The 22299-nt window shown below is 67.2% G+C and overlaps 1 protein-coding gene across 2 annotated transcripts; it reads left to right on the forward strand.

Moving 5' to 3' along the window:
• Window positions 1-6749: 6749 nt before the first annotated feature.
• Window positions 6750-21736, forward strand: ZBTB7B (zinc finger and BTB domain containing 7B). 2 transcript variants are annotated; one of them, XM_069878367.1, is made up of 3 exons: window positions 6750-6826; window positions 17650-18653; window positions 20276-21736. In XM_069878367.1, exons 2-3 carry the CDS (start codon window positions 17656-17658, stop codon window positions 20697-20699), a joined length of 1422 nt encoding a protein of 473 aa, XP_069734468.1. In that variant the 5' UTR covers window positions 6750-6826; window positions 17650-17655; the 3' UTR covers window positions 20700-21736. The 2 variants fall into 2 exon arrangements, with proteins under 2 accessions (XP_069734468.1, XP_069734467.1); XM_069878366.1 differs by lacking the exon at window positions 6750-6826 and adding an exon at window positions 10956-11250.
• The last annotated feature ends 563 nt before the right edge of the window (window positions 21737-22299 follow it).

A 22299-nucleotide genomic window follows, 5' to 3' on the forward strand; every position in this document is an offset into this window, starting at 1 on the left:
GGCGGCGCCCCCGTTCGCTATGACCGCCCGGTCCTTCCTGCCACGCCGGCCCGGCTGACGGCGGCCCCGGAGGCTCCCGGACCCCCCCCCCTCAACCCACCCCCGGTACCGGCACCGCGGGGACGAGGTGAGCACCGGGAGGCGGCCCCGGGAGAGCAGCCGGAGGGGGCTCCGGCCCCGGGGAACCGGTTTGGAGTCGGTACGGGGGCGGTGGGACCGGCCCCGGGGAGATCCGGTAAGGGGCACCGGGAGGGCTCCGGGACCGGGACCGGCAAGGGGGAGCGGTGGCACCGGGAGGGCTCCGGGACCAGCAAGAGGGAGCCGGTTTGGGGTCGGTGGGACCGGCACCGGGCGAGGGGCACCGGGAAGGCTCCGGGACCAGCAAGAAGGAGCCGGTTTAGGGTCGGTGGGGCCGGCCGTGGGGGCATGGGGCGAGGGGCACCGGGAGGGCTCCGGTACCGGCAAGAGGGAGCCGGTTTGGGGTCGGTGGGACCGGCATCGGGCGAGGGGCGCCGGGAGGGCTCCGGTACCGGCAAGAAGGAGCCGGTTTGGGGTCGGTGGGACCGGCCCCGGGGGCATCAGGCGAGTGGCACCGGGAGGGCTCCGGTACCGGCAAGGGGCAGCGCTGGGGCCGGCCCCGGGGAGGCTCCGGGACCGGCACCGGCAAGGGGGGAGCCGGTTCGGGGCCGGTGGGCGGCGGCAGCGGCGCCGAGTGGGATTCGCTGCGGATTTCAACCCCCTCGTCCCCACCGGAGCCCAGAGCCCGGTGTGTCGGTCCCGACGGGTCAGTCCCGGTCCCAGCATGTTGGTCCCGGTGGGTCAGTCTCGGTCCCGGTACCGATGGGTCAGTCCCGGGGGGTCGGTCCCGGTCCCAGCGTGTCGGTCCCGGTGGGTCGCTCCCGGTACCGATGGGTCAGTCCCGGTCCCGGTGGGGGCTGCAGGTGCCCGGTCGCCCCGAGGAGGTTCCGGGCAGCGCCGTCCCGGTTCCCCGGGAGGGAGGGCTGGGCGAGGCTCAGCAGGTGCCCGGTACCGGAGCTCTGCAGGCGGGACCGGCCGCTGGACCGGTGCCCCCCCCCCCCCCCCCATCCCCGCACCCCCGGGGCTGACATAACGTCTGCCCGGGGCCGTGTTTGCCTTGGCAGCCGGTACCGGCGGCTCCTCACACTTTCCGCCGGGCAGCGGCTCTGAGTCAGGAGCCGGGAGGGAGGGAGGAGCCGGGGGGGGTGGGGGGGACACCGGGGTGAACCGAGGTGAACGCCCGGACCGGCCTCCCCCCCCACCCCCCGGGGCCGCCGGACGAACAGGTTGTGCGGGGTCCGCACCTGCCGAGGGGCCGCACCGGGGGGATCCCGCGCCCCGGCCCGGGGCTGCCCCGCCGCAACCCCCCTTCTCGGGGACCGGGGCTCCGGCCAGGCCTCTCCCGGTGCTCGGTTCGGGGTCCCCGGTGCCCGGTTCGGGGTCCCTGGTCCTTTGCCTCCCCCACCCGTCCGGTCCTCTATCCCCCTCCCGGTGCCCAGTTCTGGGTCCCCGGTGCTCCATCCCTCTCCCGGTGCCCGGTTCTGGGTCCCTGGTCCTTTGCCTCCCCCCCCGTCCGGTTCTCCATCCCCCTCCCGGTGCCCGGTTTCCCATCTGTCCCTGGTCCTCGGTGCCCGGTTCTCCATCCTCCTCCCGCTGTCCAGTTCTCGGTGCCCGGTTCTCTACCCTCCCGGTGCCCGGTATTCCAGCCCCCGGTGACCGCTTCCTAGCGCTGTTCTGCATCTCCTTCTCGGTTCCCGGTTCTGGGTGCCCGGTTCCCCTTCCCATGCCCCGTTCTCCATCTCCCCTTGCCCGGTGCTCCAGCCCGTCTCCCGGTGCCCGGTTCTCCACGCCTCTATGTACGGTTCTACCTAGTGCTCAGGTTCCTCCCCCCATGCACAGTGTCCCTACCCGGTTCTCCATCCCGGTTCTCCATCCCCACCCCCGTGCCCGGTTCCCGCACCCCGATCCCGGTTCTCCATCCCCCCCCGTGCCCGGTTCTCCATCCCGGTTCCCCCACCCCGTGCCCGGTTCTCCTGCCCGGTTCTCCATCCCCCTCCGTGCCCGGTTCTCCATCCACCCCAGTGCCCGGTTCTCTTGCCCAGTTCCCCTACCCCGTGCCCGGTTCTCCATCCCTCCCCATGCCCGGTTCCCCCACCCCATGCCCGGTTCTCCTGCCCGGTTCTCCATCCCTCCCCGTGCCCGGTTCCCACACCCCGTGCCCGGTTCTCCTGCCCGGTTCCCACACCCCATGCCCGGTTCTCCTTCCCCCCGTGCCCGGTTCTGGCTGCCCGGTTCCCCCCCTCCGGTACCCGGTTCTCCATCCCCCCCGTGCCCGGTTCTCCTGCCCGGTTCTCCACCCCTCCTCATGCCCGGTTCCCCCACCCTGTGCCCGGTTCTCCTGCCCGGTTCCCCCACCCCGTACCCGGTTCTCCATCCCCCCCAGTGCCCGGTTCCCCCACCCCGTACCCGGTTCTCCATCCCCCCCAGTGCCCGGTTTCCTCACCCCGTGCCCGGTTCTCTTGCCCGGTTCCCACACCCCGTGCCCGGTTCTCTTGCCCGGTTCCCCTACCCCCGTGCCCGGTTCTCCATCCCCCCCATGCCCGGTTCTCTTGCCCGGTTCCCCTACCCCCTGCCCGGTTCTCCATCCCCCCCGTGCCCGGTTCTCCTGCCCGGTTCTCCACCCCTCCCCATGCCCGGTTCCCCCACCCTGTGCCCGGTTCTCCTGCCCGGTTCCCCTACCCCCTGCCCGGTTCTCCATCCCCCCCGTGCCCGGCTCCCCCCGGTTCCCCCCGGTTCCCGCAGGGCGGGGCGGCCCCGGGGCTCTGTGGCCGCAGCGGGCGGGGCTCTCTCGGTGCCAGGCACCGGCTGGAGGAGTGTGGGGGGGGGGGGGCTGGGTGAGTTGGGGGATGCCCTCCTCACCCCTCTTCCCCCCATCCCCGTTCCTCTCCGCCGCCTCTGACTCAGCTCTCCCCCCCCCCCCCCCACCACGCCGCTCCGGTCCCGGTGGGGGGGGAGGGGACGGGGGGGGGGAGGCCGGTCCCGAGAGGCGGGGGGGGGGGGGTCTGACGGGCACCCCCCGTCCTCCAATGAGGAACCGGAGCGCAGGGGCGCTGCCCAATGAGCTCCCGGGGTGGGAGCTTCCTGGAGCTCCCGGTGGCGGCGGCGGCGGCTCCGGGAGGGGCGGGAGGTGGGGGGGGCGGGAGGGAGGGAGGTGGGGGGGGGGAGGCGGCGGCAGGTGAAGGCGGAGGCGGAGCCGCCGGGACCGGAGCGACGGGGCGGGGCGAGCAGGTGAGCGGCTCAGACGGGACCCAGCGACGGGGGCTGCGCCGAGGGGACCGACCCCACCGGCACCGGTTCCTCCGGTTCCACCGGTTTTACCGGTACCGGGGAGGCCACAGCTTTTTTTTTTTTTTTTTTCCTTTATTTTTTTTTTTTATTGCATCCCGGCTTTTCGGTGAGTCGCGGGGATGCTACCGGGAACGAGCGGGGTGAGGAGCATCCCCGGTGCGCGGGGCCACCGGGAGCCACGTCGCCCGTGGGATGAGGGGTTGTGGCGGGGGGGGTGTCACTCGTGGGGTCTTCCCGGTGCTTTCTCACCGGCTTGCGGGAAACCGGGGCTACCGGCAGGTCCCCGGCACCGCGGCCAAGCCTCCGGTTGCTCTCCGGTGCCGGTGGCGCCGTCCAACCGGGCTCCCCGGTGCTTTATTCCCACGGGTGATGGGTGCGGGGTGGCAGCTCCGGTTCTCCCGGGGGCACGGGTGGCACCGGGACGGGGTGGGGGGGTGTCCTGGTGAGCTGGGTGCTGGGGAGGGTCTGTACCGGCCTGAGCACTCGGTAGCACCCACTGAGCCCCGGTAGCACCCACCGGGCACCAGTAGCACCCACTGAGCCCCAGTAGCACCCACGGGTAGCACCCACTGAGCCCCAGTAGCACCCACCGGGCACCAGTAGCACCCAATGAGCCCTGGTAGCACCCACCGGGCACCAGTACCACCCTCCAAGCCCCGGTAGCACCCACCGGTAGCACCCACTGAGCACCCGTAGCACCCTGGTAGCACCCACCGGGCACCAGTAACAGCAGCTGAGCACCGGTAGCACCCTGGTAGCACCCACCGGGCACCAGTAACACCAGCTGAGCACCGGTACCACCCACCAGGCACCGGTAGTACTCACCGGGCACCGGTAGCACCCACTGAGCCCCAGTAGCACCTGCCAGGCACTGGTAGCACCCACTGGTAGCACCCAGTGAGCCCCAGTAGCACCCAGTGAGCCCCGGTAGCACCCACCGGGCACTGGTAGCACCCAGTGAGCCCCAGTAGCACCCACTGGGCACTGGTAGCACCCACCGGGCACCAGTAGCACCCAGTGAGCCCCGGTAGCACCTGCCAGGCACTGGTAGCACCCACTGGTAGCACCCACTGAGCCCCGGTAGCACCTGCCAGGCACTGGTAGCACCCACTGGTAGCACCCACTGGGCACCCGTGGCACCCACTGAGCCCCGGTAGCACCTGCCAGGCACTGGTAGCACCCACTGGTAGCACCCACTGAGCCCCAGTAGCACCCACTGAGCCCCAGTAGCACCTGCCAGGCACTGGTAGCACCCACTGGTAGCACCCACTGGGCACCCGTGGCACCCACTGAGCCCCGGTAGCACCCACTGGGCACTGGTAGCACCCTCCAAGCACTGGTAGCATCTACCAGTAGCACCCACCGAGCACCAGTGAGCCCCGTTGGACTCTGCCCCGCGAGCACCCAGCGCCGCCGTCCCTGTCCCCCCCCGGCTGGCCGCCCCACCGGCTGTTTGCCCGGGGTGGGGTGCGGTATTTACCCTCGGCCTGCGCCGTGGCCGCCCTTGACCCGCGTCTTCTTTCGCCTGGCGAGGGGCCGCGGTGCCAGCTCTTGGTGAGTCGCGTCGTGCCTCAGTTTCCCCGCGGGTTCCCTGCAGGCGGAGGGTTGGGGGGCTGGAGGTGCTGGCACCGGGCACACGGCTGCAGCTGGAGAAGCTGGCGATGCCGGCGCTGGGCACCGAGGGAGGGGCTGAGCCTATTGGGGTGTCCTTGCTGGGAACTGGGGTTCAGAGAGGGTGAAGCTGCTGGGAGGCAGGCAGGGGGTGACCAGTGCTGGGGACAATGTGGTTTGTGGGTGCTGGGGACCCTCTGAAATCAGGGTGCGAGCTCACCAGCTCCTCTCTCCGGCACTGGGGCCAGACTGGGGGTGCTCTTGCTGGGAACTGGGGTTCAGAGCGGGTGAAGCCGCTGAGACCCAAGTATGGGGTGTCCAATGAGGGGGGGGATATTGTTTGTGGGTGCTGGGGACCCTCTGAAATCAGGGTGCGAGCTCACCGGTTCCTCTCTCCAGCACTGGGACCAGACTGGGGGTGTCCTTGCTGGGGATGGGGGGGTCAGAGTGCGTGAAGATGCTGAGCTCAGACACAGGGTGACCAGTGAGTGGGGGGACCCTCTGAGATGGGGGTGCAGGCTTGCTGGTTCCCAGGGCTGGACTGGGGGTGCTCTTGCTGGGGACAGGGTGGGTCAGAGAGGGTGAAGCCACTGAGACCCAAGTATGGGGTGACCAGTGAGGGGGGGGATATTGTTTGTGGGTGCTGGGGACCCTCTGAAATCAGGGTGCGAGCTCACCGGCTCCTCTCTCCAGCACTGGGGCCAGACTGGGGGTGTTCTTGCTGGGGAGGGGGGTTCAGAGAGGATGAAGCCACTGGGAGCCAGGCAGGGGGTGACCAGTGCTGGGGACAATGTGGTTTGTGGGTGCTGGACACCCTCTGAAATCAGGGTGTGAGCTCACTGGTTCCTCTCTCCAGCACTGGGGCCAGACTGGGGGTGTCCTTGCTGGGAACTGGGGTTCAGAGCGGGTGAAGCCGCTGAGACCCAAGTATGGGGTCACCCATGGTGGGGGGATAATGTTGTTTGGGGGTGCTGGGGACCCTCGGGTCTCGGGGCACGGCCTCAGCTGGCGGTGTTGCGCCCCAGGCCCTGGCAGCGCGGTGCTGCCAGCTGGTGCCGTGCACCCTCGGTGCACACGTGGCACGAGCGCGTCGGGCCTGAGCGCAACGGGGGGTGCGGGGCCCCCGCGGGGCCCCCTGCGCCCCAACCCTCGGGGTGGTTAAGGGGATGGGGGGTGGCTGCCGCCCCACACGCACCCTGCGCTGGAACTTCTCCTTCGGGGCAGGCGGCGGATGATGAAACCGTGGAGAAATCTCTCTCTCCTGGCAGCGCGCGGGCTGCTGGCGGGAGCCCCCGGGAGCTCGCGCTCCCCCTGCGCCGCTGCCACCGCCTTCCCATGGTAACCCCAGCGCGGGGGCCGCCGGGGGGGTTGGCGCCTGCTTGGCTCCCCACGGCCCCCACCGATGCCCTCGCCGCGGCCCGCGAGCCGCACATCCACACCCTGAAAACCCAGCGAAGGGCTGAGACCCAACCAACTCGCTTCACGCTCCGGCCGGAGAACCCGACGAAGGGCTGAGACCCAACCAACTCGCTTCACCCTCCGACCGTGATGCTCTGGTGGCCGCGGCGGCTGCGCCCGGTGCCGTGCCCGGTGACCTTCAGGGTGGCCCGGGGATGCTGGTTAGCGTGGTGGGAGCCGCGGGCGCCGCGTGCCCCCCGGGAGCCGGTGGCGTGACTTGGCGTGGCCGTGGGCGGGCGAGGGGACGGAGGGAAAATGAAAGCAGGTGATGCGGAAGGAGAAGTAGGTCAGGCGAGCGCTGGCCTCTCCCAGCAGCCTCGGCTGCGCTGCCTGCTCCGCTCTGCCCTGGCTGGCCCCACTGGGTCCCCATGGGCAGCGGCTGGAGGGGACGGTGAGTACCAGGGGGGTGCTGGGTGCTGAGCAGGATGGGGAGCCGGCGCTGCCCACCCTGGCGCGCGGTGGGCACGGCGGTTTCGCTTGGCGTCTGCTCCGTGGGTTGGGGATGAGCAGGAGGATGCTCCGCTCTGTGGGGCCAAGCTGGGGAGGGGAAGGGGATTCCCATCCCGCTGAGGCACCGTGGGGGCGTCCCGGTGGGGCATGGGGCTGGGGACACCTTGGGGACAGCCCCGTGGGCCACACCGGTGCCCCTGGCTCCGCTCAGCTTGCGGGGCTGGGGGGGCTGGGGGTGTCACCCACCCCGTGGCGCGAGGCGGCTGGGGTCTCATTGGTGACGCTGCCTGGGTGAGGGAGGCTGCGGCGGGCACAGCCGCGCTGGCAGCGCGACGTGGGCTCAGGGTGGGGGGGATTAAAGCCGCCTGCCCCCCTCCTTCCCTCCCCCGGGATCAGCCGTGGGCAGCGGGGAGCTGGCAGCAGGCAGCTGCCGTGGGGGCGGAAGCCGAGCTATTTCGGGGGGTGGCAGCGGGGGGGACTCTGGGCTGGCACTGTCCTTGCCGGGTGACCCCACCAGGACCAGGATGGAGCCTCGGTGCCGCGAGGACACGGACCCCGTGGTTGCGCAGGCGATGCCACCGGCCTTGGGGGGGGTCCGGGTGGTGTGGTGGGGACGTTGGATGCCCTCTGAGGGGCTCCTGTGACTGCCCTGCGCCCGTGGCAGCTCATCCTGCGCCCGGTGATGGGATGAGCCACGGGCAAGGCTGCAGCTGGCATCGCCACCTCGGTGCCCGCTGCGTCCCTGCATGGTCCTGGTCGGGGTTGGGTCGAACGATGCGGGGCGCAGCGTGATGCCCGGCTCCGCTTTGACCTTCTTGGTGCTGCCAGGGTCGACCTGGGCACCAGCTGGGCTTGGGTCCCTGCTGAGTGCCACCCGCCGTGCCCACAGCCCTGTTCCCTCCGCCGTGGGGTGACCTGCAGGTGGGTTTCACCCCAGATGGGGTTCAGGGTTGAACTTTTCCTTCCTTCCATCCTTCCTTCGTCCCTTCCCTCCCTCTGCCTTGCGCCGCGGGCAGGGAGCAGCTGGGGACAGGCGGCGTCTGGCCTCATGTGGCCTCCTCCTGGCATTGGGGACAGCGATGCTGGCAGCGGGGAGCCCGGGGGGGTCCCACAGAGGCCACGTGCCCGTGGGCACATCCGTCTTGGCCACCTATGGGCAAGCAACGTGGCCGGGGGACCCCCAATTCCAGCAAGTTGGGGTCCACCACATGGGGATGGTGATGCCCGTGCCCATCCTGCTGGTGCTGTGTGCGAGCAGGGATGCTGTGGGAGCCCATCCCTAGTGCCACTGGTGTCACTGGAAAAGGCAATGATGGAGCGAGGAGGAGGATGGATGAAGGTCAACCCATCCTCCTCCGAGACCAGCCCTTCCGCAGCCTGAGGGGTGGGCACCCCCGGTGCCCCCCAAACCAGGGCGAGCAGGACTTTGCGGCCAGCGCGTGGGTGGTTGCATCACCCCCAGGGTGGGGGGGGACACGGTGACTCACGGCAGCAGCCGGGGCCTGGCCACCGGCAGGAACCCTGAGTCAGGGCTGCGTGCCCATGCCGTGCCCCTCCCTGCCCGCCTCGCCCACCTTATCTCCCGCCCTTAGCACCTGGCACACCTGGGCCAGGGGGGGCTGGCGCCGTTCCCCTCCTTTATGGGGAGCAAAGGGCAGCTTGGAGGGGGTGGCAGGCGGTTGCCACGTCCATCCCTCCCTTGCCAGGGGGTGCCAGGGGTGCCGTGCCCACCGAGCCATCGCGGTGAGGTGGTGGGCACGACTGCTTGCGCCATCGCTCCTTCTCGGCGCGCCGTGGTGGCACAGCCTGGCATACGGTGACGGGGGGAGCCGTGCCGTGGCTCGGTGACCCCGCGCAGGGCGCGATGCCGGCACGCCCGCTGCCCCTCTGCCCGCCCGTGCGCTCCTCGGGCGCTTGCACAATCCGGCTCTTTCCGCCAACGTCGCCGGGCGCGGAGGCGACGCGGCTCTTCCCCTTTCTGCTCGGCCTCGTGTGCCGGGAGCACCGGGGCTGGGCTCGTGCCAGGGCTCTGCAACGGGGCTGCCCCCCTCATTTTGGGGGTTTGGCTGCTCCGGTTGAGGGGGGCAGCCCCGTTGCACACCCTGGCACAATCCCCGCGGCGTTGGTGCAGGGATTATTCCCCTTTCTCCTTGGTTTTGGGCTGCCAGGAGCACTGGCACCAGGTCACGGTTGTGCCAGGGTGTGCAATGGGGCTGCCCCCCATTTAGGGGTTTGGATGCCCCCCATTTAGGGCTTCAGCTGCTCCGTTTGGGGGTTTGGTTGCTCCATTTGGGGCTTTGGCTGCTCCATTTAGGGGTTTGGTTGCTCCATTTGGCAGGTTTGGTTACTCCATGTAGGGGTTTGGTTGCTCCTTTTGGGGCTTTGGCTGCTCCATTTAGGGGTTCGGCTGCTTCATTTAGGGGTTTGGCTGCTCCATTTGGGGGGTTTGGTTGTTCCATTTAGGGGTTTGGCTGCTCCATTTGGGGGGTTTGGTTGCTCCATTTAGGAGTTCGGCTGCTCCATTTTGGGGGGGTTTGGCTGCTCCGTTTAGAGGTTTGGCTACTCGTTTTGGGGGGTTTTGGCTGCTCTATTTAGGTGTTTGGCTGCTCCATTTAGGGGTTTGGCTACTCCATTTAGGGGTTTGGCTACTCCATTTGGAGCCCAGGCCGGTGTGGGCGTCCGGGGCGGGTGCTGGGTGCCGGTGGCGGGGTGTGGGGTGCGCTCCCCAGGCTGCTAATTGCTGTTTAGCTGGGGACGCCGAGGGTGTAATTAAAGGGGGGATTGTGTGAACCTGCCCGCGGCCCTGGGGGGCTGTGGGGGGGACCCCAGGGGTGCGCCAGCCCTGTGAGCCAAGGGGAGCAGGCGCCACAGTCCACTTGGGGGCTATTGTTGAGTCCCCAGCCTGGCTCACCGCGCCCCACGTCTCCTGTGGGAGCTTGGGGACAGGTTTAGGGGTGCAGAGGGGGGTTGGGGGGCGGCGGTGGCGGTGGCCGGGCAGGCTGCGGCACGCTGCACCGAGCCCAGCCCTGCGGTGGCAACCCCGCTGCCGCCAAGCGCAGGCGCCCTCCTGGCCGCGGGCAGCACCCAGCACCCAGAGCTCAGCACCCAGAGCTCAGCACTCAGCTCCCAGCACCCAGAGCTCAGCACCCAGAGCTCAGCTCCCAGCACCCAGCGCCCATCACACTGTGCCCAGCGCCCAGAGCTCAGCACCTGGTGCCCATCGCTTGGTGTCTATCACCCAGCACCCATCACTCAGCTTCCAGTGCTCAGCACCCAGCAACCAGAGCCCATCACTCAGCTCCAAGTGCCCAGCACCAGTGCTCAGCACCCATCGCTCAGCTCCCAGTGTCCGGTACCTGTGCCCAGTGCCCATCACTCAGGTCCCAGTGCCCAGCACCAGTGCTCAGCACCCAGAGCCCATCACTCAACTCCCAGTGCTCAGCACCCATCACTCAGCTCCCAGTGCCCAGGACCAGTGCTCAGAGCCCATCACTCAGCTCCCAGTGCCCAGGACCAGTGCTCGGCACCCAGAGCCCATCACTCAGCTCCCAGTGCCCAGCACCAGTGCTCGGCACTCAGAGCCCATCACTCAGCTCCCAGTACCAGTGCTCAGTGCCCAGTGCCCATCACTCAGCTCCCAGTGCTCTGAGCCCATCGCTCAGCTCCCAGTGCTCAGCACCCAGTGCCCAGTTCCTCTCACTCAGCTCCCAGTGTCCAGTACCTGTGCCCAGAGCCCATCACTCAGCTCCCAGTGCCCAATACCCAGCTCCCACTGCCCAGCACCAGTGCTCAGCACCCAGCACCCATCCCTCAGCCCCCAGTGTCCAGCCCCTGTGCCCAGTGCCCCTCCCTCTGCCCCCAGTGCCCGATACCTGCGCCCAGCACCCTGCGCTCAGCGCCCTGCCTCGGGGTGGCGAGAGGGCGAGGGCCTGTGCGACGCCTTGGCGCAGGGAGCCGGAGCAGGCGCTGGGGAGGCGATGCCGTCAGCGAGGAGGCGATGCCGTCGGCGACGAGGGGATGCCCGCAGCGCGGGGTGTGCGTCCTCTTGGTGCTGGGAATTTCCTCCTGCGGGCAGAGGCGGGGGGTTGAGGTGATGCCCCCTGCCCCATTCTGGGGTTGGCGCCCCACCGCCCCAGTGCCGTCCGTGAAGGGTTAATGCCGTGTGTGTTCTGGGAAGCAAAGCGGGGCTGGGAGGTGCGTGACCTGGGGTGTGGGCGTCGACTCCTTTTGAGGTGGGATCCTGCGCTCAAGTGCAGCGGGGAGCTGGGCCAAGTTCACACACAGCACCCTCCTTCCCCTCCTCGCCGCTCGCGGGCCGCCAGCCGGCCGCTGTGCAGCGCCCAGCCACGCCGGGACACGCGCCAGGTGAGCCGCGCGCCCACCTCGCCGCCATCCGCCAGCGCGGCACGGAAGGTGCCGGAAGGCCAGGGACCCAGCGTGGTAGCGCCAGGGCATGGGGAGGGCCGGGAGCCGCTGCGCTGGCACCGACCGCGATGCTGGCATCACCCGAGCCCTGCGCTGCTGGTGGGATGGGACGGGATGGGCACCGAGGAGCAGGTCACTGTGGCCTGGGCACAGCGTGGCTTGCACCCTGCCGGACGCGCCACCTGGGAAGCTTTTGGCAACGGGAAGGGGCTGCGGTGCCAGCACGGGGCTGGCGGGCAAGGGGGTTGTCGCGGGGGCTCGGCTGCTCTGCTTGGTCCCTGCTGCAGGTGCTGGGGTTGGTGCCGGGGACGCCGATGTGCTTGGAGCCGCCTGCTCTGCCATCCAGGGCTGCTGCGCCCAGCCTCCAGCCCGGCGACTGTGCCAGGTTGGCATCGCGCCTCGGGAGCTGGCTGGGTGCAGAGGCAGGGCTGGGCCGCAGTGCTCAGACCCCCTTCCTCGGTGCCAATGGCTCCATGCCTTGGCCACGGTGCTCAGACCCCCTTCCTCGGTGCCGATGGCTCCATGCCTTGGCCATGGTGCTCGGACCCCCTTCCTCGGTGCCGATGGCTCCGTGCCGTAGCCACGGTGCTCAGACCCTCTTCCTCGGTGCCGATGGCTCCGTGCCTTGGCCACGGTGCTCAGACCCTCTTCCTTGGTGCCGATGGCTCCGTGCCGTAGCCACGGTGCTCAGACTCTCTTCCTTAGTGCTGATGGCTCCGTGCCTTGGCCACGGTGCTCAGACCCTCTTCCTCGGTGCCGATGGCTCCGTGCCTTGGCCATGGCACACAGATCCCCTTCCTCGGTGCCGATGGCTCCGTGCCTTGGCCACGGTGCTCAGACCCTCTTCCTTGGTGCCGATGGCTCCGTGCCGTAGCCACGGTGCTCGGACCCCCTCCCTCGGTGCCGATGGCTCCGTGCCTCAGCCGCGGCACTCAGATCGCCTTCCTCAGTGCCAACAGCTCTGTTCCTTGGCCGCAGCACATGGATCCTCTTCCTTGGTGCCAATGGCTTCGTGCCTTGGCTGCGGCACTTGGACCCCCGTCTTTGGAGCCGATGGCTGCTGTAGCTTGGCCATGGCACACAGAACCTTTTCCTTGGTGCTGATGGCTCTGTGCTTTGGTCATGGCACACAGAACCCTTTCCTCAGTGCTGATGGCTCCGTGCTTTGGCCGTGGCACACAGAACCCCTTTCTCTGTGCCGATGGCTCCGTGCTTTGGTCATGGCACACAGAACCCCTTCCTTGGTGCCGATGGCTCCGTGCTTTGGCCGTGGTACACAGAACCCCTTTCTCTGTGCTAATGGCTCCGTGCTTTGGCCGTGGCACACAGAACCACTTTCTCGGTGCCGGTGACTCTGTGCCTTGGCCGTGGCACCTGGCTGTGCCCGTGATGCGCTCGCGGTGCCAGGGGAGTGGGAGCACTCTGGGATGCGTTGCAGGCGCGAGGAGCCTGACAGCAGTGTTGGGCCAAGCTGATGGCACGGGGCTCACTCCCCGGTGCTGTGGGGCAGGATGAGGGGGGGTCTGTTTATTGTCTTCTCTCTTCAAACCATTTCCTTTCGTCTCTGCTCGCTGGTTTCTTCTTCTCTCAAAGAGCGGGACCGCTTCCCCCACCCGCCTCCCCTCCAGCACCAGCACCACCGGCACATGCCCACTTCAGTGCCACCAGTCTGGCTGGACCCTGGGCCACCACCAGCCCCACCGGGGACGCGGAGAGGCTGCCCCCCAGCCACACCAACCCCCTGGGTGCCAGGGGCACGGATGGTTGCTCCCCACCCGCTTCAGGCAGGGTGCTGGGTAGGAGAGGGGGATGCCCAGCCCAGACCCCTGAGTCCCGTGTGGGGCAAGGGGAAGGGGACCGGGTTGATTTCTGGTGCTGAGCTCCCCTTCCTGGGTGACTCATTCTCCCCAGTGAGGCTGTGAAGTCCCTCGACAGCGTTTGTAGCTCTTGTGAGCGAAAACAGCAGCTCTTGGCAGCAGCTTGGGGTGGCAGCTGTGCTCCCCAGGACCCCTTTTCCCACGGGGGAGCAGTGAGGGACCCCCCAGACACCTCCTCCCACCCTGCATCTCCCTCTGTCCCCAGTGCCCGGCGCAGGCTGGCACCGTGCCGGGTGCCATCCTGGCTTCCTGGCACAGGACAGAAGCAGCCCCCATGCCAGGTGGGTTCTGCAGGACCTGGACCCCGCACCCCGCTGCGTGCGGCTGTGCCGGAGCCACCGGAGCCCCGGGGGCTGGGAGGGCTTGGCAGGTTGACTGGGGGCTGGCGACGGTTGCGCCAGGCGGTCGGGGCCGGCGGCGAGATGTCAGGGTGACCCAGGTAGGCATTGTTCCCTCTGCCACCCGCCTCGCCGTGGGAGCCGGCGCAGCGTGGGGGAGCGACTCCCCCTTTTCCCTGGCCCCCGTGCCGCCGCCGCAGCCGAAACAGGCCCGGCCGCAGGCATTGACGTAACCGAGAAAGCCTTGGCGCGGCTGTGGGGGGGGTAGGCATTGCTGCCAGCCCCCTCCCCAACCCATAACCCCGGTGCCATCATCTCCAGCACCAACCAAGGAATTTGGGGGGCTGGGGGCGGCTGGGGCCCCCTCACCCTTCATCCCCTCCCCATTTCCTTATCGCCGCTGCGATCTCCTCGATGGCAGCACCCGCTCAGCATGTGACTTTGCTCCAGCGGGGAGGATGCGCGGCGGAGGGGGTGGGGGTGTCGGCGGAGAAGAAGAAGAAGGAGCCGTAAACGCGCGGTTAGGGTGCGATGGAAAATCCCGCTCTTGACGCCGTCTCGCCCCCGCCCTGCCTCGGCCTCGCGGCTTCGGCCACCGGCATCCGGCTCCGCCGCTGCTCACGGGGGTCCCGGTGCTCTCGCTGTGCTGAGCTGCGGCTCTGGCGGTGGGCTCAGTGGCACCGGCAGTGCCGATGAGCTCCTGGCTGCCCCGTGGCATCACGAGCCTGGTGGCTTTGGTGGTTCCTCACTGGGTTTGGGGTCGGCTGGGATGCAGGAACCCCAACAGGTATCAGCAGGTGCCAAGCCGAGCCCAGCAAGCACCTCATGCTTGAATGGTTGGACTCGATGATCCAGTGGGTCTTTTCCAACCTGGTGATTCTATGATTCTATGGCCAGCTGTTCTCTGGGTTTTGGGGTGTCTTGGGGAGCAAGGGGCGAGTTGGAGGGTCTGTCCTGCTCTCAGTGGGTGGCACTTGGAGCCCCCAGTTCAGTGGGAGGTGTCACTGCCCATGTCAGGGGTGGAACTTGATGGGTTTTGAGGTCCCTTCCAATTCAACCCATTCTATGATTCCCAACCCAACCCATTCTATGACACCAACCCATTCTATGACCCCAACCCAACCCATTCTATGACCCCAACCCATTCTGTGACCCCAACCCATTCTATGACCCCAACCCAACCCATTCTCTGATCCGAGTGCCACCTCCTCTAGGACCCCCACCCTCCCCAGCCCCGGGACCCCGCGTGGCCCCCTCAGCGGGCTCAGCGTCCCCACAAACCCCCTCCTTGCAGCCTGCGCCCCGGCGCGGGGCTCTCACCCCCCTTAATCCTTGCCCCCGCTTCTAATCCTGCCTAATCCCACCGGGGGCTGTCGCTGCCTGTTGGCTCTCGGGGCTCTGATGGTTTAATCACCCCTAATCCGCTCGGGGACCCCGCGATGTGGTGCCCTGGCGAGGGTGGTTGTGAGGGGGAGGGGGGCACCCATGGGTGCTCGGCGCCAGCCTCCCCGGCGGTCGGCACTGCCCGGTTCCCAGTTTCAGGGGCGGCTGCCGCCTGCCATGCCGGTCTGGCCTGCTTGGCAGCGGCTGGGGCGGCTCCGCAGCCGGTTGCTCCGGGGCCGTTCCCAGCCGCCTGCCGAGGCAGCCCCAAGCTGGCGGGCACCCAACGTGTAGGGAGCGGCCGGCACGGGGATGGGCCCCGATGCCGGGGGCCGCCGGCCGCGCCACCCCCTCCGTGGGCAAGAGGGGGCACGTCCCCCGTGCCCGCCGACGGCACCGCCTGGCTTGGCACGGCGAGGAACGGGGCGGTGGGGTTCAGCGGGGCTCGGTGCGGCGTGGCGATGGCCAGTGCCAACGTCTCCACCCACCATGGCTTGGAATGGAAATATCCCGTGCCAATGCCACCATCCACCATGGCTTGGCTCAGCTCAGTGTGGCCCGGTGCAGCGTGGCGATGGCCAGTGCCAACGCCACCACCCTTAGCAAGTTTGTTGATGATACTAAGCTTGGTGGAAGTGTGGATTGGATGGAGGTTGGGAGGCTCCAAAGGGATCTGAACAGGCTGGATCCATGGGCTGAGACCAACGGCAGGAGGGTTAACGAGGCCAAATGGCGGGTCCTGCACTTGGGGCACAACAACCCTGAGCAGCTCCAGACTAGGAGAAGGACCTGGGGGTGTTGGTTGAACAGGAGCCAGCAGGGGCCCAGGTGGCCAAGAAGGCCAAGGGCATCTTGGCTTGGATCAGACCCGGCGTGGCCAGCAGGGCCAGGGAGGTTCTTCTCCCTCTGGACTCGGCCCTGGGGAGACCGCTCCTCGAATCCTGGGGTCAGTTGTGGGCCCCTCCCCACAAGAAGGATGTTGAGGCTCTGGAGCGAGTGCAGAGAAGAGCAACGAAGCTGGGGAGGGGGCTGGAGAAGAAGAGGAGCGGCTGAGAGAGCTGGGGGTGTTTAGGCTGGAGAAGAGGAGGCTGAGGGGAGACCTCATTGCTCTCTGCAACTCCCTGAGAGGAGGTTGTGGAGAGGAGGGAGCTGGGCTTTTCTCCCAAGGGCCAGGGGACAGGACGAGAGGGAATGGCCTCAAGCTCCACCAGGGGAGGGTCAGGCTGGACATCAGGAAAAAATCTTTCATGGAAAGGGTGGTTGGGCAGTGTCCGAGGCTGCCCAGGGAGGGGGTTGAGTCCCCTTCCCTGGAGGGGTTTAAGGGCCGGGTGGCCGAGGTGCTGAGGGACATGGGTTAGCGATTGATGGGAATGGTTGGACTCGATGATCCAGAGGGTCTTTTCCAACTTGACGATTCTGTGATTCAAGGAATTCTATGAGTCGGTGGCCAGGTGGCAGCACCGGAGAGCCCTGAGGGCATCACCCACAGGTGGCCAAGGAGCTGCAGCCACTGTGGGTTGGGGGGACGATGGGCTCCCCATTCCCAGAGGCTCCATCGCCCACCCGTGCCGGCTCCGTGGGGACGCCGGGTGCCAGTTCCAGCTTTCTGGCTGCGACCAAGCCCTGCGAGGCGTGGGAAAGGCCCGGTTGCTGCCGGCAGGGCTTGGCTGGGCGAGGAGCGGCCGCGGGCTGGGGCAAAGCGGGAGGGCGCGGGGGCAGGAGCCGCCGGCGCGGGCGCTGATCCTAATCTGCAGCGGCAGGAAGCGCGGCCCCCGTTCCCAGCCCCGGTTTGGGTTCCGTGGGGCGGCCCCCCAAGCCCTCGGGGCCCTCTTCCCGGCACTCACCCACCCACCCGCGTTCCCAGGACGAGGCTGCCGGGAGCTGGTTGCGCCGGGAGGTTTTGGGGGGCCGAGGGGGACGGGTGGGTGGGTTGGGGGGCAGGAAGCGCCGCGCGTTGGCACCGTTCAAAGGCGCCGCGCTGAGATTTCCCCCTTTGCTGTGGCGGCAGCGCGGGCGGCCCGGGGACGGCGGTGGAGGAAGCGGGGGGCCCGTCGCCACCAACCTCAGTGCAAGGTTGGGAGGGCACCCCCCTTCCTGCCCAGGGTTGGTGTCCCACCAAAACCCCAGCCCTCAGTGCCACCGCCGAGCCCCGTGCCATGGAGCTTTCATAGAATCGTAGAATCACAGAATCACCAGGTCGGAAGAGACCCACTGGATCATCAAGTCTAACCATTCCCATCAATCACTAACCCATGTCCCTCAGCACCTCATCCACCCGGCCCTTAAACCCCTCCAGGGAAGGGGACTCAACCCCCTCCCTGGGCAGCCTCGGACACTGCCCAATCACCCTTTCCATGAAATATTTTTTCCTAATGTCCAGCCTGACCCTTCCCTGGTGGAGCTTGAGGCCATTCCCTCTCGTCCTGTCCCCTGGCCCTTGGGAGAAGAGCCCAGCTCCCTCCTCTCCACAACCTCCTCTCAGGGAGTTGCAGAGAGCAATGAGGTCTCCCCTCAGCCTCCTCTTCTCCAGGAGAATCCTTCCTAATATCCAATCTAAACCTACCCTGGTGCAACTTGAGGCCGTTTCCTCTCATCCCATCGAGTCGGTGGGTGCAAAGAGCTTGAGACCATTTCTGGTGGAGCTTTTGGCCATTGGCTTGAGGTGCACGCTGCCTTCGTGGTTGAGCTGATGCTTCCCCCACGATGTCCCGTGCTGGTTTCCGAGTGTCCCATCCTTCCCACAGGTAAAGATGATGGCCAGCCCGGAGGACGACCTCATCGGCATCCCCTTCCCCGAGCACAGCAGCGAGCTCTTGAGCTGCCTCAATGAGCAACGCCAGCTCGGGCTGCTCTGCGACGTCACCATCAAGACGCAAGGGCTGGAATATCGCACCCACCGCGCCGTCCTGGCCGCTTCCAGCCGCTACTTCAAGAAGCTTTTCGCAGGACCGGGGCCGGGGCAGGAGGTCTGCGAGCTGGACTTTGTGGGGCCGGAGGCTTTAGGGGCGTTGTTGGAGTTCGCCTACACGGCCACGCTCACCATCAGCAGCTCCAACATGGGTGAGGTGCTGCGTGCTGCTCGTTTGCTGGAGATCCCCTGCGTCATCGCCGCTTGCGTGGAGATCCTGCAGGGCAGTGGGTTGGAGGCTCCGTGCCCCGACGACGGCGACTGCGAACGCGCCCGGCGCTACCTGGAAGCTTTCGCCACCCTCCCCGAGGGCGAGGAGCCCCCCGCGCCGCCCCCTCGCCCCGTCGCCCGACGCAGCAAGAAGACCCGCAAGTTCCTGCAAACCTGCGGCTCCCGGCTCAACAACCACGCCGAGGAAACACCCGCCGAGGCCGAAGGCTGCGGGAGCCCCTCCCTGCCCCCCCAGCCGCCCTCACCCCCGCTTCCCGAGGGGTTACCCCTACCCTATGACACCTTCGAGCTGCCCGAGGAGGAGGAGCTGCCCCCACACCCCTTCCCCTTCCCCTACCAGCCGCCCTTGTCCCCCGAGGATGCCGATGAGGATGAGGATGCCATCGACCCCGACCTGATGGCGTACCTGAGCTCGCTGCACCACGAGTCGCTGGCGCCGGGGCTGGATACGCCTGACAAGCTGGTGCGGAAACGCCGCTCGCAGATGCCCCAGGAGTGCCCCGTCTGCCACAAGGTCATCCACGGCGCCGGCAAGCTGCCCCGCCACATGCGCACCCACACCGGGGAGAAGCCCTTCGCCTGCCAGGTCTGCGGGGTCCGATTCACACGGTGAGTGCTGCCAGACCGAGCCGCGTGGCGTGGTAGGGGACCTGATGGCATCCCCCCCGGCACCTCCCTGGGGCATCTCCCCTGCCTGCCTTGCTGGTGCCTGGCACCCTGGCATGGTTTGGTGGGCATCCCTGGGGTCTTCTGCACCCCTGTGGTTGCTGCTGGATGTATTGGATCATCCCTGCCTGCTGGGTACCTGATGGCATCCCCCGCGACACCTCACCTGCCGATGCCTGGCACCCTGATGTGGTTTGATGTCCATCCCTGGTGTCTTCTGGACCCCATGGTTGCTGCTGGATGGACCCAACCATCCATGGTTGCTGGGTACCTGATGGCATCCCCCATTGCACCTCACCTGCCGATGCCTGGCTACATCCCTGGCATGGTTTGGTGTGCATCCCTGGGGTCTTCTGCACCCCATGGTTGTTGCTGGATGGACTGGACCATCCCTGCCTGCTGGGTACCTGATGGAAACCCCAGTGGCACCTCCCCTGCCAATGCCTGGCACTCTGACGTGGATTGGTGGGCATCCTTGGGGTCTTCTGCACCCCGTGGGTGCTGCTGGATGGACTGGATCATCCCTACCTGCTGGGTACCAGGAGCATCCCCCGTGGTGTCTCTCCTGCCAGCCCCACTGGTGCCTGGCTCTGTCCTTGCCACGGTTCTGTGCAGCTCCCTGGGCATTTCCATGCACTGTGGGTGCTGCCAGAGTGACCTGGCACCCGGGGTACCCGGCAGCATCCCCCACAGCACCCGGCTGCACCCCTGGACCCATCTCCCAGCACCGCAGCAGCCCCTGCGCATCCCAACCAGCAGCCAGGACGTGGCCCCTGCCTCGCCACAGCACCCGGATCCCTGTACCCTGTAGAGCATCCCTGCCACACAGCCCTGCTCTGGGGCTACCATCCTTGCCGTGCGGCTACCAGCCCTGCCACGGGGGCTACCTGCATCTCTGTGGCCAAGTGGCTGCTACTCCAGGGATGCTGGAATCCTGATGCCCTGCCACACATCCCTGCCATGAGGCGACCAGCCCTGCCACGGGGCTACCGGCATAACCACAAGAAGGATGTTGAGGCTCTGGAGCGAGTCCAGAGAAGAGCAACGAAGCTGGGGAGGGGGCTGGAGAAGAAGAGGAGCGGCTGAGAGAGCTGGGGGGGTTTAGCCTGGAGAAGAGGAGGCTGAGGGGAGACCTCATTGCTCTCTGCAACTCCCTGAGAGGAGGTTGTGGAGAGGAGGGAGCTGGGCTCTTCTCCCAAGGGCCAGGGGACAGGACGAGAGGGAATGGCCTCAAGCCCCACCAGGGGAGGGTCAGGCTGGACATCAGGAAAAAATATTTCATGGAAAGGGTGATTGGGCAGTGTCCGAGGCTGCCCAGGGAGGGGGTTGAGTCCCCTTCCCTGGAGGGGTTTAAGGGCCGGGTGGACGAGGTGCTGAGGGACATGGGTTAGTGATTGATGGGAATGGTTGGACTCAATGATCTGATGGGTCTTTTCCAACCTTGTGATTCTATGATTCTACGATTCTATCCCTGCCGGGTGGCTACTAGCCTCACCATGGCCAAGTGGCCGCTTTCCCAGGGCTGCCAGCCACCCCGTGCCAACCTCTCCTGTCCCCCTCTCCAGGAACGACAAGCTGAAGATCCACATGCGCAAGCACACGGGCGAGCGGCCCTACTCGTGCCAGCGCTGCAGCGCCCGCTTCCTGCACAGCTACGACCTGAAGAACCACATGCACCTGCACACGGGCGCCCGGCCCTACGAGTGCTACCTCTGCCACAAAGCCTTCGCCAAGGACGACCACCTCCAGCGGCACCTCAAGGGCCAGAACTGCCTGGAGGTGCGGACGCGCCGCCGACGCCGCGACGAGCCCCCTCCTCAACCCGCTGGACCCCCCGGCCTCGACCTCTCCAACGGGCGCTTGGAGGGGCTGCGTCTCTCCATCGCTCATTTGTGGGGGCCGGGAAGGATCAAGGAGGAGGAAGAGGAGCCGGAGGGTGAGGAAGCTTCGCAGCAGCCGCACGGGGCTGTCAAGGTGGAGACGGCGTAGGGCGGTTGGCGTGCCCGTGGCGAGCTGTGCCGGACACGCCGGGGTTTCTGTTCCCGTTTTTTTTTTTTCCCGTCACGGTTCATTCCCAGTTATGCAAAGGGGGGGGGGAAACTCCCCCCCCCCCCGCCACTGGCTGATTTGCACAATGGGGTGGTGGGGTCCCCGCTTTTCCTCATGCCGCGCTCGGGACCCCCCTTCTTGTGGCAAAGCCCCGATGGGGGAGATGGAAGAGGGACCAGGGTGACCCCCCCCCGCCCCAATCCCTCTCCCCGCTCCCAGCGGGGCTGGGGACCCCTGGATGGAGCCCTCCCCAAAAAAAGAGGGGGAGAAGCCACCACCCCATGCTGTATATAGCTTGTCCCCCCCATCTTTTCCCCACCCCAAGCAGCCCCCCCTCCCCGGCGAGCCCCCCTCGCCCCTGCACTCCTGGCTGCTTTCTCTTGGTTGCACTATTTGGGTGAGCCCAAAACCCCCCCTCGACCAAAAAAAAAACCCACCCACTCCCCACCTTGGCCCTGTGGGACCCCCCCTCTCCCTGGGGTGACCGAGCACAGCGGTTGCCCCTCGGCCCTTTGCACATCCCCCCCCCCCGAAAAAAAATCCCTGAGGGCGCAGCCCCCCCAGGGGAGCAGAGGGGGGTTTTTATTTGCCTAAAATAAGAGTTTATCTATATTTAAAGAGATGATGTAATATATTCCCCCCCCCGACAAGCCCCTCTGCTGCTGCTGCCAGCGCTGCCCGGGCCCCCCCCCCCCCTCATCCCTGCGTCTGTCCCTCACCATGGGGTGTTTGGGGGGGTGATGGGGACAGAACTGGGGGGGCTCAGCTCCCGTCATGGCTTTAAAAAGTGCCTTATGGTTAACTTGAAATTTTCGGCTACTTGAACCTCTCTGGTGTCAGGAACCAAACGAATCATCGGCGGGGCGGCCACCCCCTGGCCCCCCCCCCCCGCCGCGTCGCCTCTGTCTGTCTGTCTGTCTGTCTGTGTTTGTTTTTTTAAACGAAGGCTGCTTGGTAATAAACGGAGAAGCAGGGAACCCCCCCCAGTGCCCGACGCCTCTGTCCGCAATGGGGACCTCGCTCTGGAGAAGCCCTGGGGGGAGCAGAGATGGGGACATCGTGGGGATGAGGGAACCACAGGGATGGGGGCACCATGGGGCTGTAGGTATCACGAGGATGGAGATGGGGACACCATGAGGATGGTGATGTTGTGGGTATGGGGGCACCATGGGGCTTTAGACATCGTGGGAATGGGGGCACCGCAGGGATGGGGGCACCATGGGGCTGTAGGTACCTTGAGGATGGAGATGGGGGCACCATGGGGATGAGGACGTTGTGAGGCTGGGGGCACCATGGGGCTTTATACATCGTGGGAATGGGGGCACCATGGGGCTGTAGGTACCTTGAGGATGGAGATGGGGGCACCATGGGGATGAGGACATTGTGAGGATGGGGACACCATGGGGCTGGAGACATCGTGGGAACGGGGGCACCATGGGGCTGCAGGTACCACAAGGATGGAGATGGGGACATCATGGGGATGAGGACATTGTGGGAATGGGGACACCATGGGGCTGGAGGCATCATGGGGATGGGAGGA

Source organism: Phaenicophaeus curvirostris, chromosome 29 (assembly GCF_032191515.1).
Source record: "Phaenicophaeus curvirostris isolate KB17595 chromosome 29, BPBGC_Pcur_1.0, whole genome shotgun sequence".
Classification (NCBI taxonomy): domain Eukaryota; kingdom Metazoa; phylum Chordata; class Aves; order Cuculiformes; family Cuculidae; genus Phaenicophaeus; species Phaenicophaeus curvirostris.